Source organism: Juglans microcarpa x Juglans regia, chromosome 3S (assembly GCF_004785595.1).
Source record: "Juglans microcarpa x Juglans regia isolate MS1-56 chromosome 3S, Jm3101_v1.0, whole genome shotgun sequence".
NCBI lineage: Eukaryota > Viridiplantae > Streptophyta > Magnoliopsida > Fagales > Juglandaceae > Juglans > Juglans microcarpa x Juglans regia.
Window position 1 is genome coordinate 4,498,384 of NC_054599.1, and position 20,854 is coordinate 4,519,237.

The 20,854-nt window shown below is 36.8% G+C and overlaps 1 protein-coding gene across 2 annotated transcripts; it reads left to right on the forward strand.

Annotated features, from left to right (window-relative positions):
- The first annotated feature begins 2,066 nt into the window (after nt 1-2,066).
- LOC121258526 (E3 ubiquitin-protein ligase RING1-like) lies at nt 2,067-4,213 on the forward strand. Of its 2 annotated transcripts, none has more exons than XM_041160061.1 (2): nt 2,067-3,430; nt 3,863-4,213. In XM_041160061.1, the coding sequence occupies exons 1-2, from the start codon at nt 2,380-2,382 to the stop codon at nt 3,991-3,993; spliced, it is 1,182 nt and encodes a 393-aa protein (XP_041015995.1). In that variant the 5' UTR covers nt 2,067-2,379; the 3' UTR covers nt 3,994-4,213. The 2 variants fall into 2 exon arrangements, with proteins under 2 accessions (XP_041015995.1, XP_041015996.1); XM_041160062.1 differs by having other exon boundaries at nt 2,068-3,430; nt 3,974-4,213.
- The last annotated feature ends 16,641 nt before the right edge of the window (nt 4,214-20,854 follow it).

Here is a 20,854-nt window from a genome sequence, read left to right on the forward strand (position 1 = left end):
ATAGAAACTATTTAATTATTTACAATTTATTTCATTATTATTCATATATTTTTTTATTCCATTTCATTTAATCTCATATGTATAACGAGATTTTTGTTAAAAACTGTTTTTGCAAGGAGGTAAGCTCATATGACAACTGCAGTGATCCCAACTGAAAGCTCACTTCATGAGATTTTAAGCAAAACACACGAGTATGGTACTTAGGCCCAAATCGAGATAGTTCCATCCTGAGCTTCTGCCCGAAAGAAATTTGGGCTTTATGGATGTGTGCTGGGCTCTTTCTTCCAATTTAACCTATATAACTATTAGACAAACAAATAAAAAAACACCCAGTAAATTATTTTATGTATGACGAGGCACCTCAAGTACGGTGTGAATGTAACATAATTTTAACAAGTTTTACTATTTATCATCTCCACACATCACACATCACACATCTCATTTATTTTTATTTTTTAAATTTTATTCTTCCTAAACTAATTAAATTATTATACTCATAATCTATATACAACACATATTTGGTAATAGAAAAAAAATAAAAAAAAAAATAAAAAAAAAAGTTATATGTGGCGTGTGATGTGAAGAAGATGAGTAGAAATTTTCATTCGGTTAAACTTCGGACGGGAATTTTGCTAAGGAAACGTGGCCAGTAGAGATTGTTTATACCTAAGGTTCAAAACTAACTTGAAGATATATCACCAAGACCAATACTAATCTCCATTCTTATGCAATCAAATGGGAGATCAATAGATGGATAATCGTTTTGTTATTCAAATTAAGAATGATACTCAATGTAAGGAGATTTTTCCTCCTCTAGGCTCGAGTAACAAGCCCATGAGGGACCTCAAGGGATGGGGGGAGAGCTCAACCCGGCCCAACAACCCTCTTCTGAAAGAAGTCAATGGACCTCCACAAAGTACTTGGCCTGTAAGCAAAATCGACCCCATGAAACAACCCTCACGCGGGAACGATAGGGGCAGATGAGATTCCCTGCCTTGACACGCCCCAATGACACCTAACCCTCGAGAACCTGTACAAGTAGGTGGGTGAGAGATGCGGTTGACTATTGATCTCTTGACAGAAGGTATGGAGAGACTTGACAATGATTACTGCAAGGCTAAGTCTAGTTAGAGAGTCATGCCGCATTAATGACGCCACTCCTTAGACTCCACGCTGCATTAATTGCGCCATCCCTAGAACCACGCTACATTAAAAGATTCTAACTAAACAACAGTCAAAATGACATGAGTCCCCTAAGGTAGGGTATGAGATGTCCACCTTAGAAACCTCATATAAAAGCCGACCCATAGGTACAAAGAAGATTCTCTAAGCTCTTGCACTTTCGCACAAATTACTAAAGAGATATATTGACTTAAGCATCAGAGACACCCTGGCCTCCTCTCAGCTCCCCTTTTCTTTGTTTTCTTGAGTGTATGTGTAGGATAAAGACTTTGTCTGAGTTGTTGGAATCCGGCCCAAAGGTATACGAAACAAGACGTTAACACTCAAAATTAATCAAATTGAACAATCATGTAGCTTGATTTTAAAGAGTAATATTACATACAAATTTAGCATGTGTAAATTTTATATAGATCCTTTGAAACAAAGTGAAACCTATCATGAAACAATGAAATTCTATATAAAGTTTCCATTTTTTTTCCCAAGGACCTGCGCACCCTAAATTTATAAATCGTTATACAATTTCATTACAAAAACTTGTCCACAATTTAATAATATGTTTAAGTGTGAAAAAAAGAATTCCAAAGCTCTTTGGACGTAGTTGCATGGGATATTCATCACGATTCACAAAATGTTGGCATTTTCATATTTTTATATATATGTACATACATTTATATATATCGAAGTGATATAATTTTATGTGATATGTTAGCTTTATTTTATAATAAAAGTAATTTTATAATATAACGTACCAATTTGTAAATTTACTTTTATAAAATTACTTTCTCGCCCAAGCATTAATTCTCGTATATAATATATGTATTATGCAATCTCTTCCTTCCTTACAAGGTAAGCTAGTCGTTACCTTTCCCTCCCAATTCGAATTTTCACAAACCAACCCACAGCAAACCTCTTTAATTTGTATCAAATCTCACTCATCCTTTCCTTCCGTAGAACGAAACAGTACGCCACTGCAAATACTCCAAATCCTTACACACAGAAAGAATTGCTTTCTCCAACCCAACAAAGCCATTCTTTGCTCCTTTCTCATGTCCGTCTTCCTTATTGCATTCCTTCACCGACTTGATTAATTTGTTGATATAAACCCATTAATTCTTTTCAGAATCAAACGCTCACCCTGAAAGCAAAAATCCGAACCCAATCGAACATTTAAGTTCACGACTTCTGATCATCATAATCATGTCGTTGAGCCCTCCTCGTTTGCGAAACATGAATGGCACCCGGAGGACCTTTAAGCTTTACTGGTGCTACCTGTGCCACCGGGCAGTCAGTATTTCGAGCACGAACTCGTCGGAGATCATTTGCCCACGTTGTTCCGGGCAGTTCGTCTGTGAGTTCGACGCAGCAGGGCCAAGGCACGTCGTAGATTTCAGAGGAGGTTACAATCCCTCCCCCGAAAACCGTCTTCTGGAGGCTCTCGCTCTCCTGCTTCACCCGCCCATCAGGTTCTTCAGTGATGTCTTGCTGTATAACCAAGAAACTGAATTTCGAGGCCGTCCCTCTTTTTCGCCGCATTTCGAGATGGGAGATCACCGGGACCCAGAAGCTGAAACTAGAGCCAGGCCACGTACAAGGCTGCGGCATCGAAGTCTCGACGGAAGAGAGAACCCGAACCTGCGGGAACGTCGTATTCAAGAATGGCCTCGTACTCGGTTTGTTCGTAGACCTTCGGATCCTTCCGACCTTTACGCACCCATTCTGCAGCCGGAAATTCCAATTCCAGTGACTTCCGGAGTCGATCCTAGAAATTTCTTTCTCGGGCCAGGGCTAAACGAATTGATCGAGCAAATAAGTCAAAATGATCGGTCCGGGCCCCCTCCGGCACTTGAGTCTACAATCAACGCAATACCAACCGTGAAAATCATGGCGAACCACTTGGCCAGTGAGTACTCGCACTGCCCTGTGTGCATGGACGAGTTCGAGGTTGGTGGAGAAGCAAGAGAACTGCCCTGCAAACATATTTACCACTCGGATTGTATTGTTCCTTGGCTGCGGCTTCACAATTCTTGCCCCGTTTGCCGGCACGAGGTGCAGACGCCGCCATGTGTAGACAATATTGAACGAGACATTACATTCACCGAATCTGAGGATTCTCATGGGGGAGGAGGGGCAGGAGACGCCGGAGCTCGAGGCGGAATCAAGATGCCCCTAATTTCTTTCCCTTCCGTTTTAGATTCGGACGAGATGATAATTCTACATGGAGATGAAACTGTTGCTACTTCTCGCAAAGGTGATCGTTAACTTCTTATTCCTTTATTCAGCATGCAGACATTAACATGCTTGGAGACCAAAGAACTAGATCAACGCCATATCTATGAATACAGAAAAATTAAGCTTCTTTTCTTACTGTTTGGTTTCTGAGCTCTCTGTATTATTACAATTTGATAACTGAATATCTTGTGGGCGCTGCATGGCTTCTCAATGAACACAGCAAATTAAAGCTTCAATTTTAAAAGAACTTTTTAGAACATAAACTCAAATCCCAAAGACCCAGTCGGATATTAACAAGTACTAGAAGACTAGTACCCCATTGAATCTGGAACAAGCTAGATTGGTACTAGATATAAACTGCGCGCATGCACCAGGGATGGTGAAGCGTGCTGTCCAATATCTTTTGCACTGGATTCATCTTTCTGCCTTTCTTTCGTTTTTTCCCCAGCAGTTAATTCATGGTGGAGTTCTTGCCCTATATATTCTTTAGCACTTGATTGTCGCTGCATGCTTACGCTGGAAACAACTCATATGATCCACTTTATTGTTCAACTTTCTCTAGGAATTTACGTGCGTTTCTAAGCAGGAATAATGAAGGGGGCGCATCTGGGGAAGAGTGAAAGACAATATATATATATATATATATATATATATATATATTTATATATAGTGAATCGGTGATGTATCATCCGGTTAGTGAATAATTAGCCCTTCCATTCTTAATCTGATCATGTTTTAGTACCCAGGCCTACTGTCAACTTTATGCTTAATTAATTGTAAATTATGAGGAGTGGTTGTCAAATTTTCAGCTGACTTAATGCATGTTCTTTGTAAATGCTATTAATCCAGTTGATCACAATCCTAGCACAAATAAAAGTTGCTTGTTATAGACTCGAAATTGTTACAAGCATCCTTCCTAGCTTATTGGCAGATAAATTAAACTTGATATGGAATATTAGATTTATGAACTTTATAACAATAATAATAATAATAAAATTTTACAATCTAGCATAGTATATTAAGGGTTTATATGATAACACAACTGAAATACATGCGAAGAGTTTGTACACTTAAAACTAAATAAAAAATTACTCTTAAATATCTAAATATTCAAAGACCCATCATCAATCAGATTCGTACCAGTTTATTCATTACATGATTGAAGTTACTTTAGAATTTACAAAACCTTGTCAACCAGAAAAGCTTCCCCCCTACTTGTTTAGTTAGAGAGTTGTATGAAATGCTGTGAAATTTAGTTGCACTAACCAATTAGTATCACTTCTCTGTTCCGCAGGTGTAAGCTGGTTTCTGTCGATCATAGTGCATGCTAGCTTCATGCTTTCCAATATTTAGAAAACCTCGTAGTACCTCTGCGATTAAATAAGTTAAGCTTGTTCGTTGGCTTAATTGTCAATGTCAGTGAAATGGGTACTGGTAAATCAATTACCATTATTTCTCCGGAATATTGCCAGTTTCTAGTGCTGTACATTGTCTGTATATACGACTAATCTACATTCTGTGTACATGATATTGGGGCTGTCACTACAACAAAAATTTGGTTGAGACAATTTTGTTTGGAACCAAATGAAAATCATCCCAAAAAATGAGATGAAGGGACGAAATTCAGAGTTCGTTCTAAAAAAGACTGAAACATGTTGACCGGCTATATGTAAGGACAATAAATTTCATCATTAATAAAATAACAGTTCGAACATGGTAAATAAATTGGCGGGTTAAGCGCAGAAAATTGATTTTCGTTCAAACATACCACTTTACCGTTCGAATATGTAGATCATTAATGCTCGAATGTGGATAATAGCGTTCGAATAGTTATTTTTCTTTTGAATGGTATATGTGTTGTTCAAACGCTAATATTAATTTTAATTAAATAATATATAATAGAAATCACCAATTAATTTATAAAAAGAAGATTTAATTCATAATTAATTAAATTTACCAAACATCAAATAATTTCCATAACAAAAACAAAAGAAAATATAAATTAAATATACATAATACTAAGATTCTAACTCTCTACACACATCCTCGACTGAAACTAGGTGTGTCTCTAGCTGTGTTAGTCGAGTACAAATCGTGACCTGAGTCTCAAACATGAAATCATCTCCGTAAGTAACTCAAAAATGGTAGCAATAATCTCTCTACGTAAGTCGTAGAAGGCAGTTTGGATCTTCGTATGTACTGCAGCGACCATCTTTGAAATCTGTGCGTAGATCTCTGCACGCACTATATCTGCAATCTGGTGAGGAGTAACAGTACATGATGCCTCGGGCTGTGTGGATGTCTCACCAGTAGATACTCCATAATTTTTCGGGTGTGCATCTCTGGCCTGAGTATCGACCGACTCATCCCTAGGAGCACGATGACGAAGTCTCGAGTGCCCAGTGCTCCGTGACAGGTGGAGGAGTTGATTGGTCCAATCGACTCCCGGATACACTCAACAATATTTGGCAAGACCCAGACCTGTAATAGAAGTCGCGTGATGAGGATCCCAAAAGGCAAAATATATGTCGTAATGTAGGAAGCCTCTGATAGAATCCTACTGAATATATAACCCACTAGATCGATAGGCACCATACGAGCGATGCATATCATAAACTTCGCCCGATCAATGCCAACCTTTGTCTTGTGCTGCCGAGGATCAATATTGTTGGTGATGATTAAGTTCATAATCTTGAAGAAAAAAGATAAATCAATTGTTTGACCTCATGATCCGCGAGGCCATCGATCTCATCTCTATCAGAGCCCTCGTCGTCAGTCGTCTCCCCATCGAAGCCCTCATCCTCGTCATTTGCAAACGTTGGATGTCGATGAAATCAACAAGTTTGTCTGCTGAAAATATAAATGATGCTCCCCGTACAGTGATTGTATATGCATCATCAACATCTCGACTGGAGCCATCGAGCTCTCTATAAAACTCAGTGACGATGTCGATGTATGACATGAGGTGGAACGACTCATCCCAGTGGTCTAGAATCAGTGTCCATCCGTGCTTCACGAAGATGGACGCTAAGGAACTCCCCTCCCAGAGAAGATCTTGAAAGTCAGAGATCTTCACCTGACGCTCAATAACACCGTCTGGCCTATAAATGTATCACCACTAATACTAGAGGAAGTTTTCAGCCTTGATCTGCTAAGCTTCCTTCTCATAGAAGACATTTTCAACCTGAAATTTAAATAACAAAATTAAGAAAATTAGTTATAAAATATCAAATATAAAATAGTGACAAAATTATATAATAACTAAAATAATTTAAAATTATTTACTCTTAAGCGTTTGATCGAATTATAAGGCATTCGAATGGCATAATGCAATTTAAATTAACCGTTCGCACAATGTTACATATATTCGAATGGAAACAATAGTGTTTATAAGCTGCATCACATACTAATCGCAATGGAGAGTGGACTCATCCCTATACTCGTAAAAATTATGTAAGTATTAAAATATATTTTAATTAAACATATTTGAATATTTGTGACAATATTAATTCTTTATGTTGTGTGCATGATAAAATGGTTACCCTACGTGCTGAAGACTGAAACTGTGTGCGATCAAAATTCCTCAACAAGTGATGTTGAAATTTTTACACAAGTTATGGGTCAACGCTCAGGATATTTGAGGGGCTTGGGTCGTTGTGTAAAGCCTTCTAATTCTTCCTCAACGTCAAGTACCTTTATAGTGTTAGATAATGTGAATTCCATGATCGAAGAATTGACTGCAAAACAACATAAGTTAGAGGCTCAATTGGCGAAACAAACAGACATCAAGATGCACATGAAACAACAAGAAGAACAGCAAGAAGAGTTTAGGAAAGAGATGCAACTCCAAATGTAGATGCTTATGCAACAGTTCAGGCCTCCAAACAACTGATTTTCGTGTTTTGCATAGATTTTTGAGATTTAGTTATAAAATCTGTACGGATGATATTATTAGTATTCTTACTATTTTATTTGTTTAGTTCGGATTTATAATAACTAGTTTTATTTGTTCTGAATAATTTGTAATGTATTTTTTTAAATATAATTTAATTATGCCTATTTTGTTTTAAATTTTTGGTTAAAATAAAACATTAACTGTTCGAACGTCCATGAAACGTTCGAACATGGCTACATCGGAAACAACCGTTAGAACATTACATGATACCATTCGAACGATTGTTAATTGGAAAATCGCTCGATCCTTTCATTATACGTTCGAACATCTTACTCAATCCGTAAAAATATAATTTTCGTTCGATCATCAATTTGTTTGTTCGAACGTTCCTTCATGTCTATTTGGTCGAATGAACTAGTATTGATCGACCACCCATGTAGGATACATTTGAACATACTTGTTGATGTCGTATTTCACAGCTCGAGCAGTACCGCGATAACCAAGCCCACGCCACCTACAACTAAGAGGGAAAAAAGGCTCCAGTGACGTCTGGGGTCACTTCGATTCCAAAGTCACTGAATAATCCTCTGCTGACCAGAAAAGCTCAGAATATTAGAGATAATAATAAAGGGTTTCTAGAGAGAGCCCTCCTATAGAAGGGATGGCTGTTATTTTATACCTGATTCGGGATCCACAGCCGATGGAGATTGTGGCGTGTCAGGTTGTACCTAAGTCAAACCAGCTACCACTCATCCCTTGCTGCAATAGTGTGTCAATTCGTGGCTTTGAAAATTGAGGGAGATCATGGCATGTTAGGCCGTGCTTGGTCAGACTTGTTGCCACCTTTCTGCCAGGGTTAGGTGTCAGGTCGTGGCCGAGCCGTCTTACGTACTTTGGTGGCATGCCATTGCGTGCTGGGCCTTTTGACACATGGATTGAATGCGATGTGCCTTGAGTCTGACGAGGCCATAATGGGGCACATCCAACCGTCTACGTACAGTAGGGCGTCCTGCATAGTGCCATACGATGGGGCTTGGTAGGTTGCCGAGTCTTGAGACGCTCTCATTGGCGTATCCGAGCTCAGTGCCGAAGCCTTCCCTGGTAGGTTTGCGGTTATGGGCTCGGCACGTGATCCTGCACGGTGCCATAAGGTAGGGCTGGGTAGCTTGTCGAGTCTCGAGACGCTCTCATTGGCGCATCGGAGCTCAGTGCCGAAAGGCCTTCCCGAGTAGGTTTGTGGTTCTGGGCTCGGCACACACTCCTTTGGCCCGGGCTCTCAGCCCATGGCAGGGTCTCGTCTAAGGGATTGGGGTTCCGTAACTTGACCTCCTTAGTCCTGGGCCCCTCTGGAATGACCCCCTCCCTCACAATACTTATACGTTTGAAATTTTTTGTTGGCGTTCAAACTCCTTTCTGGGATGAAATTTAGCCATCCCAGAAAAAAAAAATGGTCGTTCGAGCGTGTTCTAATGGTCTAGCAAATGTTCATCCCAAAAGATATTTTTTAGGACATTGATATTGGGACAATTGAATTTCATCCCAGAAAGGAGAGTGGAAATTTAAAAAAATTGAATTGTTTATTGTATTTTGTGGGAAATTTAAAAAATTGTAATGATTAGATGAGATGAGATGGTTTGTATAACCAAACGAGGCCTAATCTAAAAGTTCAAAATCCATCATCGATAAGAATTGTACAAGGATATATCCAGCTCAGGGTTTATTGATTACATACATAATTGAAGTTAATTTGGATTTTACAATACCTTATATAATGCACAAGAAAAGTCTTGTTTAGTTAGAGAGTGGTATAAAATGTTATAAAAAAAAGGAAATTTACCTGCACGAATCAATTAGTATTACTTCTTGATCTGTTTTGCAGGCCTTCAATTGTAAAAAAAAAAAAAAAAAAAAAAAAGATTAGTGTCGCAATTATTTTTTAGTGTCGTTTATGAATCAACACAAGATGGTCGGTAATACTGCATCTCAAAAAGCTTTTCGTGTCCAAATGAAATATCATCGCAAAAAAGTGTACATTTGCGGCAAAATTGATTGCTGCTAATGGAGGAATGGAGCGATGTAAATGACATTCCAAACGGTAAGAAAAAATCCTATTTACGGCGATGATACATATCGCCACAAATAGTCTCAAATGTTGTCGCAAAAAAGTATAACTGAAAATTATGTTCTGCTGTGAATGTTGCAAAAATTTTTGTTGCAGATACTTATTTGTGGCGATTATTTTTAATGCAAATAAGTATTTGCTACAAAAAGTAGTTCCGACTAACAAATATCGCCGCAAATAGTATGTTACAAAATAAAAAAAATAGTATTGAAACAATATACCTAAAAACAGTGTGCATCTTACATTATATTACAATCCATAAAGCAATTACACAAAGTACTTGCTTTATATTCTAAGCAATTACATAATATTACAACTCATAAAGTAATTACATTGTATTACAATCCATAAATAAGCAATTACATTATATTTTAAGTGTGCAACTTTAGACTTCTCAATGCATACCAAAGTACAAAATCTGTAAGCATGTATAATCAAGTTCAATATACTTGTAGAAATCTCTGTGAGCGGGTTAAAACAAAAATTCTAAAGATATAAGAGCAAATGAAATGGGGAAGACAAGAAGCATGTACATGAAATATTCATCTAAACTCAAGAAGCATAAAACACTTCGATAGCATAAATATGTATCCATGGCAAAAGACTAATAAGCTTCATACACACTCATAACTAATTATACAACCCAAAGCCAAATATCACTTTAATATTTATTACCAATTCATATCATTCCATTCCATCATTCCAAATACCCAACTCAAATTATAACACATACTAACATATTTACTACCCATATAAATCAATCCACCCAACCTTTACAAACACTTTAACCAACTTACAAGACTCTTGGTAATACATACATATTTCCAATTGCAACTCAACATAAACACACATGCTCCATAACAAGTTTCCAATCACCACCTCAATTCTTCATAGTTTATTGAAACCTACACATTTCATGCATAAAATCTGTCCATATCATTTATACATCTACACAACACAATCACAAAGCTTTATAAGCTTTATATGCAACAACAGCAATCCCAACACTTCACAAACTTTTGATCCAACCCATTGCTTCACATATTAAACACATGTACATCACAATTACACATTCACTTCTTCTCAATTATCACAATCTATACATTCAACATATATAAATACAAATCAGCCCATACTATCAATTTCTTGAACATATAAACTCCATAAACCCTAACCTACCAATTTGTAAAACTTTGCTAGCTCAACTACAAACTTCTTTATAAGTTAATGAAATCAACACCATATCTTGCAACTGCACACATATAATTAAACTCATTATCCATTTAAACTCAATATACAACAAAACAATACAAAAAACACATACTAAATTCATGGTCCGTTCTAACTCCACACATAACAAACTAACATAACCTACTACTTTAAAATCTCCATGCTTCACCTACAACTCCATTTCAACCCCAACCACACCTCACTTCTTCTAAGTCTACCACAATCATCACAGTCAATATACATAGAAAATCTGTCAAATTCAACACAACACCATTTCAACTTCACAACATAACATTTTCTAAATGTAACGGGATGAAAAATATACCATAAACTGAAGGGATGCCGTGTGATGGTTCTCGGTGGACTTGCACAGTTGAGGTAGAGGAAAAGTTTGGTGCACGACAGTATCGGGACTTGGTGGCTCACGGTGGTGTTCAAAATAAAGGATGTGGTGGTGGAGGTCTCAGGCTGCCATGGTTAGAGGCGCTGATAGAGAAGTTCAGGGGTTTTCGATGGTGGTTCATAGTTGAGCAGGGGTTGTTTGGAGGGGCTTAACATACAACAATGGTTGTTGGAGGAGGGGCTGAGAGAGGCGTTGGGATTAAGACTGTTCACCTGTGTTTCGGACCGGGTACTCGGGTATACCCTACCCGGAACCCGAATGAATCCGAGTTTCAGGTTGGACTGGGTTTTTTTTTTCTTTAAACAAAAGGCAATGTGATTATTTTTTTTTCAATAAAAAAATAATTTTGAAAACATTTTTTAAAAATCTAAAAGGCTATATTTTATTACAATTGTTTCAAGAAAAAATGTTGTTAAAAAACATATATTATATATATATATATATAAAGCCTATATCTTATTAATATTTTTTCAGAAGGTGATGTTAAAAACCATAATACTAATACATTAAACATTGTCTATAATAAAAAAAATATATCAAAATGGAAAACTAAATTTATGTAAAAAATAGTTAAAGCTATGAGAACTAATTAACTTGTTTTTAACTAAAATGCATGTAAAAAAAAAAACAAAACCCAAAAGCCCAATATTCTTCATGTAAAATGCATGCGGCATACACGATGCGATCCACTACACATTAGATTGTTTGATATTTATACATTACATTACAAAACATAATATGTTGCTTTAATCAAAGTCCCATACACAATAACAAACATAAACTAATTTGCTAAGAACCTTCATGCTACCATTATCCCCAGAGGACTATTGAAATTGACATTGCTCTTTGGAAGTCTTCTCATCCCTAGTCCAATATAATAAATATAGAAATTTAGCATCTCATACCACAATAATAAGAAATATTAAAAGCTAGACAGTGAAGCTTAAAACAAGAATTTTAGGAGCCCTTACAAAAAAAAGCGTTATTGCACATTCTATATTTATATATATATATATATATATATATATATATATATGTCTGTGTGTTTGTGTAACACCCCGGTCTCGGAGGGGTCAGAGAGTTACTTCTTGTCACTTAAGCTCTCATTTCAACAATATATTTATAGACTCCAAATTCTCAATGTCATCTAAAAACTATTGTTTCAAATCAACTACCTCAATATAATCAACCTCCCAAAATATCAAGTCATTAGAACCCGATAAAATCACTTAATAAAATTTGCCAATACTCGAAACCTTCTATGCTTAATCTATCATACTTAAATCATTTCACCCATGCTCCATAATCTTGATCCTCAATTGAAATATTCAAATTATCTGAAAAAATTGTGGATATAAGGGGGTGAGTTATTAACAACTCAGTAAGCAGAGAACATATACTAGTATGTAAACGTGAGCATTTAGATAATTCAGAATATAGAACAAAATATTTACTTTTAAAATGCAGAATCTGAAACATGTTATATAAAAATATCAGAGCGAAGTTTTGAGAAAATATTCTTATTCAAAAATCGTTTGGCATATCATAATTTGAGACATCATCTTCATTTCGTATCAGAGCATCACATCTAGATAGAGACCACATTTAACCCTCGTAGTAGGGTTATAAACCACCATTATATCCGTGGCGGGACCGTATACCACTATTATACCCGTGACAGGGTCGTATACCACTATTATATCAGTGGCGGAGCCTTAACGAAACAAATCATAAACATAACAGAATCAGATACAGATATAGAATAAAAAAAGTCATGCCAAAAGTTTTTAGATGCCACATCATATCAAAACAGAGTATTGAATAGATTTAGATCATTTAACGTATTTAAAAATAGATTCAAAACATCTTCACTTATTGAATGCAAAACTTTTCTGATCTCATATTTGCTCTTTTTCACAGTTCAGAAACAAAATGCTTAAATAAGCTCATATCTATACCAGTCATGACAGAAAATACTTTTTTCTTATACAATGTTTCATAAGTAATGCAGAACACATAATTGAGGTTGTTTTCACATTTCTTTTCAAAACATATAATGCACATTTTCATAAAATTAACCTCAGTAATTTCTTTTATGCAAAGTCTAGTATAGGAACCCCGCTTACCTCAACTTTTTAATTTCTTTGAATTTTCCCACGACTGTGCCAAACAAATATCAATCGTCACCTAAGAAAAATAGACACCTAACTTACGTAAATTTTCAATAGTACGCAACTATCTTATTAAGCATGGACTTTCTAATTAAAACCCGGAATACTTAAATAACCTAGACTTCATTTAGCTTATAATCATAACCCAAAAACATCATCATTCTCCACATACTTCGATTTTCACATAATTTCTCCTATTAATCGATTAATCTCTAAAATATTCTCAACCCTAAACCATCTAATTCTCTTGATTTATTGTAGGAAATAATAAATCATAATCAATAAATTATTCTATGATCAACACTAACTTGGAAAGGGGTATTTTGGTAATCTCGCTTAAGAAACATCACTTGGTATATGAATTTCACTTAACGTTTTGTATTGTATAAGGGAGGGTGGCATTACCGTGAGGCAATGGCTGTGGCTTTAACTAGCTTTGACCGTGAACTTCGGCGTGGGTGAGCAACAAATGCTGTCCAGGGCGAAAGAACATGAAAATGAGAGAGAGAGAGAGAGAGAGGGAGAGAGAGAGAGAGAGAGAAAGAGAGAGAGAGAGAGAGCAACTTACGTATGGTGGAGTGAGTAACTGAGGTGATGGTGGCATGGGGAGGTAGTATGACCGAGCTGTGGCCGTTTCTGTCGAGAATCGATGGCTATCAATGGAGGGACGTGGGGAGGGGATTTCTTGCTCTGTTTTAGGGTGCAAACACAAAGATGACTTCGGTTCTTTATACAGGTGGCAGCTGATTTCGTGTGGGCTGGGAAGTGGGGCTATCACACTGTGGTTTTGACTCGAAGGAGGGCACATGGTGTGAGGTTGGTTTTGCGGTAGCTAGGTATGCTGCGATTTGCTGTTGTGGCTGAGGTTGTGTAGGGGCTTTTCGTGTGGGGTTGTTGCAAGATGGTGGTTGGCAACGGCTGAGGTTCACAGTTTGCCCATGGGTTGGGCAGTCCGTGGTGGTTTTAGCTACATGGCTATCAGCTTAAAGGGAAACTTCCGTGATTGGGGTGGATGAATTTTGGCATGGGATGGCTCTCAGTGTTTGGCTTACGGCAGTGTTGTGGAGGAGCAAGGTGGTTCCCTCCCGATTTGGCTTTCTAACTGGCAATGTGGGGGTGGGACTCAGAGAGATTGAGCTTCGGAGGGAGGATCACGGTGGTTGAGTGGGGTGTTGGTCTTCACTCATGGTACCCAACAGCTTCAACGTCTATCAATTTGTGATGGTCTCACTGTGTAGTGGCGTGGGCCTTCATGGGTTGGGGGGGCAAGTGCAATGCAATAACAACGATTTGCCATAGGAAAAATACATCTGACGTGGGATTTCTGTGAAACTAAAAAACCCTAGATTTGATGATGAAAGAAATTACGTGCATGAGTTTAAATATGTAAAAGGCAGTTGGTTCAAGGAATTTTAATGTGAATGGGACTCTAAGATTGTAATCCTAGTGTTCTTGAAATTGCACACACTTATAGGCCTGGACTTCATAAATAAAGTGGGCCATAATTCTCATGTCCAAACAAAATCCATTGTCCAATAATATCTTTGAGCCTTCAGAAAAAAAATTCTTGGCCCAATTCTATTTATTTAGGCCCACTTGCTCTATGACTTATTTATTGGGCTTTTGTCCAATCATTGAGCCTAATGAAACTCTTATAATTTACAATAAAAATTTATGGGTCCGGGGTCTTTCCAAAGTTACCCGACTAATCTAATTTGGGCTTCTATAAGTATTGGCCAATTGATATTCTCCAAAATCATCAACTACACCTTAGTATTTTTTAAAAAATTAAATTTCGGCCTATGGGCCTAACTAAGTTTCAATAAATATTAACTTGCGGGCCTATCTAATACAGCCCATTTAACCTATTTTAGGCCCAAAAATTTACCCATCTTTCATCCCATATAAATTTCGAGTCGAGGTAGAGTCAATGGTTTAGTGGGCAGCTACTAATCATGTTTTTGGAAACCCACCCCTAGATAAAATTCCTAGTTACTTTTTGTATATTGACAGTGGAAAAGATCCACCTTAAATATTTGTACCTTTAAATTTTATTTATAATATGCTCAATTAGAAAAAACAAAACAAAACGAAAATTCGAGTCAAGTCATCATGGTTTGTGTGTGCGTGTTTAAGTGGGTATGTGTGGTGAAGTCTTGCCTGTTAAACTTGTGCCCTCTATGTATCAAACTGAGCCTCTGTGCAACAAACACTTTCACTTATTGTTGGACACAAGCTTCGAATCTTGGAAGAAAGTAAATCATCCTGCTACAAAGCATATAATGAGTTATGACACCCATCGAAACAGTGCATTCATATCGTTGAAATCAAAGAAAACACAGAGGAAGAGAGATTTTTCACTCGTGATGCATGTGTTGGTGACTAACAGACTAGCTGGGAATCATATATCTTCATAAATGGGGAACCATAAGGACAGTTCAAAACTTTCCCATCACTATATCTTATTCTCTAGCATGCCTTTCCCTGACCACCAAACCAGACTAGGGGTAGGCAGCGGGGCCTCGCCCCTGCCCCCGCTGCCCCGCCCTGCTTCCACTCCGCCCCTGTTTAACGAGGAGGAGCCCCCCGTTCGTCAGATGCGAGGGGCGGGTGGCCCTGCCTGCATCTGACCCCCAAGGCAGGGGCGGGATAGGGACGACTCCCGCCCTGCCCCGCTTATATATATATATATATATAATTATATATATAAGTATATATATATGTATAAAATAACCCGGGCATGAAACGACGTCGTTTCATGCCTGGCATTTTTTTAAATATATAAATAAAGAAACGATGTCGTTTCGTCAATGGAAAAATGACGTCTTTTCGTTATTTGTTTAGATCCCCCCAACGAGATTACCGTACCCAAAAATTGAATCTTTGTGTGTGTGTGTGTGTGTCGCTCCGTTGCTTGCCGCTTGGTCTCTTACGTTTTGCAATCTGCATCTCCGTCGCCGTCACCGTTATCGTAGTCTTCGCCATACCTTTCCATGACTCTGTCTTCATTTCCGTCACCGAAGGTAAGAAACCCTAAATCTACTTTAATTTTTTGTTATATTTATTTAATGGAATGGAGATTGGAGGAAAGATGAGGTTTAATCAGAGATGGAAGATGAGATTTTGTGAATTGTGTGTTGTGGAGACTTGATTGTGCATGTGGTTTGAATGATTGATGAACAATGTGTACTGTGTACTCGTGTGTGAATCTGTCTGTGACTCCATGGTTTATTTTTTCTTTTTCTTTTCGAAATACCTTAAAATAATTTAGGGTTTCGATTCACCCCAAAATGTGGGAAACATCAAACATTTTCAAGGCTCTAACATTTTTAAATGACTGTTTTTTATATTTTATAAATGAAAAATGTTATTATCAGAATATAGTATAAGAGCTAGATGATTTAAGGATGATGAAAAATATCGTATTATTTTATATAGACGGATGAAATTGAGATATCAGTGTCCTTTAGAGGTTTTATTTAAATTTAAATTCCAAATTAGAAAGATATCGAACCATTTTAATTGAGTATTTTTTTTTTTATATACTTTCACATTCTTATATGTTTATGTAAAAACTCTTTACAACTTTTATAACCCGTACGTGGCTAGCTAGGCCATATAGAAATGTATGAGAATTAACCATAGAGTATCCAAACAGATATCTGGTGGCCAAGCATTTGGCATTAGATTAGCCATTCTAATCTTTAAAATTTGACTAATATGTAATCTTTTTACTTTTAGACAATCACTTAAAATTTGAAATCTACATTAAATTAGCCATCACACTTTTTATAATAATAAAATATTATTATTTTTTTATTACTTATATTTATCTGATGATTTTTTATTTAATAAATACTTTTTATTTTTATTTTGATAATATCCAATAGCGTCCAATAATGATATTCATTTTCATCAATTGAATCCAACTAATGGTGTAAACATTTTCATTTTTTTTTTTATGTTTGATATTTTTAATTTGGGTATTTCATTTTTTTTTTTTTTTTTTTTTATGTTTGATGTTTGATCTTCCAACTTCCAATATATATGTTAATGCTTGGATGCTAATTGTTTGGCATGTTGCTATGCTTGCTATAATTTCAGATTTCTTGTTTGTTTGAGTTTATGGATATACTATCAGATTCTAGTGCGAGCTCTCCTTTCTATACCCAGGGTACCCCTACACCTACCCCTACCCCTAATTCTACTTCTACCCCTACCCCTGGCCCAACACCTACCCCTACCCCTAATTCTACTTCTACCCCTACCCCTGGCCCAACACCTACCCCTACGGCACCGTGCCCTGCCTCCAAGCCCAGCAAGAAATTTGCTTCCATAATTTGGACTCATTTCACCAAACTAGAGGGTATGACTCCAATAACCATCAAGTCAAGTGTAACCATTGTGGAAAAATTTATGGATGCCACTATAGGAAACATGATACCTCACAATTAAAGGTGCACTTAGAAGAACAATGTAAAAAAATTTCAATATTAAGATCATTACAAGAGAAGAGCCAATCTAGGCTAGAAATTGGACTTCAAAAAATGACGGATGAGACTAGTGGAGGTGCAACTTTGAGGGGGTATATTAAATATGATCCCGATAAGTGTAGAAGACACCTAGCTCGTATGGTCATCATGGACGAGCTACATTTTCAAGTTGTTGATGGGAAAGGGTTCAAGCGTATTCTCGCTACTTAGAACCAAAGTTTAATATTCCTTCTCACCACACTGTGGCAAATGATGTAAAAAAAAATTTTTGGTATGAAAAAGAGAAGTTGAGGGGTGAATTGGCTAGTCAGTTTGTTTGCCTTACCACTGATACTTGGACATTAGTCCAAAATTTTAATTATATGTCTTTAACTGTGCATTTTGTTGATTGTAATTGGACATTGCATAAGAAAATTATAAAATTTTGTCAAATCACCGATCATAAGGGTGAGACAATTGGGAAGGCCTTGGAAGCTGCAATAAAGGAGTGGGGGTTGACCCGAGTTGTTACAGTTATAGTTGATAATACCTTGTCTAACAATGTCGCATTGGGACATCTGAATACCTATCTTAGAGAGGCAAATAAGACAATCTTAGGTGGTGAGTGTCTGCATGTGAGATGTGCGGCACATATTCTGAATCTTATTGTTACTGATGGTTTGAGAGATCTTCATGACTCGATTGCTCGGGTCAGGACTGCTATGAGATGGGTGAGATCTTCTCCTTCAAGGTTGGAGAAATTCAAGGTTGCTTCAAGGTCTGTGCGCCTCACATACAAGAAAGGCCTTTGTACTGATATGCCTACACAATGAAACACAACATTTTTTTATGTTGGAGGCGGCCCAAGAATATAAGATGGCATTTGCACTATTGGGTGATGAAGACATCCAATATGTTAAATATTTTGATGATCACAGGAGATTGGAAAAACCCGTAGATGATGATTGAAAATTTGTATCTATTTTTGTAGAGTTTTTGAGGCTTTTTTACGAGGTCACCACAACGATATCTGGAACTTTGTACCCTACATCCATCAATTCTGTGAGCAAATATGTAGGGTAAAAGAAGAATTAGATGACATGGTCGCGGGTGGTCATATAGGCTGTGGGAGATGACATTGGTTATGAGGTCAAAGTACAACAAGTATTGGAGAGATTTTATTGTGGCTAATATTTTATTATATGTAGCTGTCGTCCTTGACTCGAGGTTTAAGGTGGATGGCATGGTATTTGGTTTGGACCTTGCATACGGGCAAGTATGGGCGAAGCTTATTGCAACAATAAAACTACTCCAACTCTTAGTGCATTCTCTTCCAAATGGCCTTAAACTCTCATTGGTTCTTTACTTAAACTTCCTCCACTTAGACTAGTTCTTGTCCAAATAATCTGCATTAACTATTTACATTGTATACTTCTTCAAGACCTTCCTAATTGTACAAACTTACACCTTTAGCTATTCATAATATCCATTTCATTTCGCTTATGCAAGTCATCATTCGATTCTTGAAGCATATCCCTTTTCATAAATTCTAAGCCTAACTTCATTTCTGATTAATAAAGTAAGCTTATATGCTTTATTTTAATCTCCAATCATTACTCACAAGCCTAAACTTAATCCCACTTCACCATAAAACCTAACTGCAAGCACAATACCCTTCCTCAAACAATACCCTTCCCCCATACATAATCAAATCCAACACCAACTCAGATTCTTATTCACTTTCTTACCTACAAACATATGACACAATCCAAAACAAGTGTACATGTACAAGCAACCAAAACACTCATAAACATGGCTTTCCAAGTTCCATCTATACACAAGACATACAAGGTATACAAAACTTTCTAATACATCCAATCAATCGCATTACGCATTTACCCTACCCTTTTTATCACCTAAGATAAACAAACAATCAATTTAAGGCATTAATTTGTTTTAATAAGCTTCCTCCATACTTGATACATTTAATATATACAAATCTGTCCAAATGCATACCATACACACCCAATACATGAAATCTACCCATACCACTTATACACCAACACCACATATTCACAAAACTAAGAAGCTTCATACACATACCACATTCAATACAAGCTTCTTTAGTCAACCCAATACATCATTCTTTATAATTTATCATACTTGTGACACCCACAACATCTGCTTGGGATGGAACAAACGCTTAGAGTGTCGGGACATATAACACAAGGTTACATATTCTCGTTCGTGATAGTTAATATGCAATACATCCTAGTATGTAACAAACAATATGCAATAACTGTAGCGGATAGAAGGGTGAAAACATAACTCATGCCAAAATAACTAAAACATCTCAATGCATTACTGATCATCATAAGTTCAAAGCCAAATCATAGCACAACTTAATGCAACAACTAATATTAAAGTCTATAAAGTTAAATTAATCGCTTCATGCGTTCTAGAGCATGAAGGACTAGGGCTATAAACATGATGATCAAATCTAGTCTCTTCTCGAGGTCAGGCTCCTCCTCAATCAGTCGGATATAGTACTCCATCTAATCCGTCCTCCTCGTATCCTGACACAACTTCTATCATTCCAAGGGGAATGATAGTCGGTCCACAAGAGGTGACATTTACATGAAATCTCAGTAAGTTAACAACCAACTTGTACAAAGATAAATTATGCATAAATAATGATAAATATGAAATGCAGAAAAATGTGTGTGTGTCTCCCATCCAGGTTCATCAACATTTTCAAAAAAATGGAGACACATATTTTCGTTTAGAAAATATATTTACTTTAATCTTCAAAAGATAATACTTTCATCATAACATTTTATCATTTTTAGTAATTCATAAATTAATCATAACGTGTGATATCGTCACAGTTTCCCATTTGCACTATGAGTACCTGCCAGTGACTGTAGTACAACTCATGTTGAACCTACGTTGTCTGCAGACTCATTCTCAATGTATTGGTAATATAACATAACATCATAACGTGTACACCCACTAGCATTAGGTGTCATAACATATTGATTTCGCTCTGGCATTTTTTAAATAGAACCCATTCGAAGCCCGTTGACTGTTTTTTGTCAACTCAGGGGTTACCATTCCATTCTTAAACACTTCAAAGTGGAAAATGGAGTT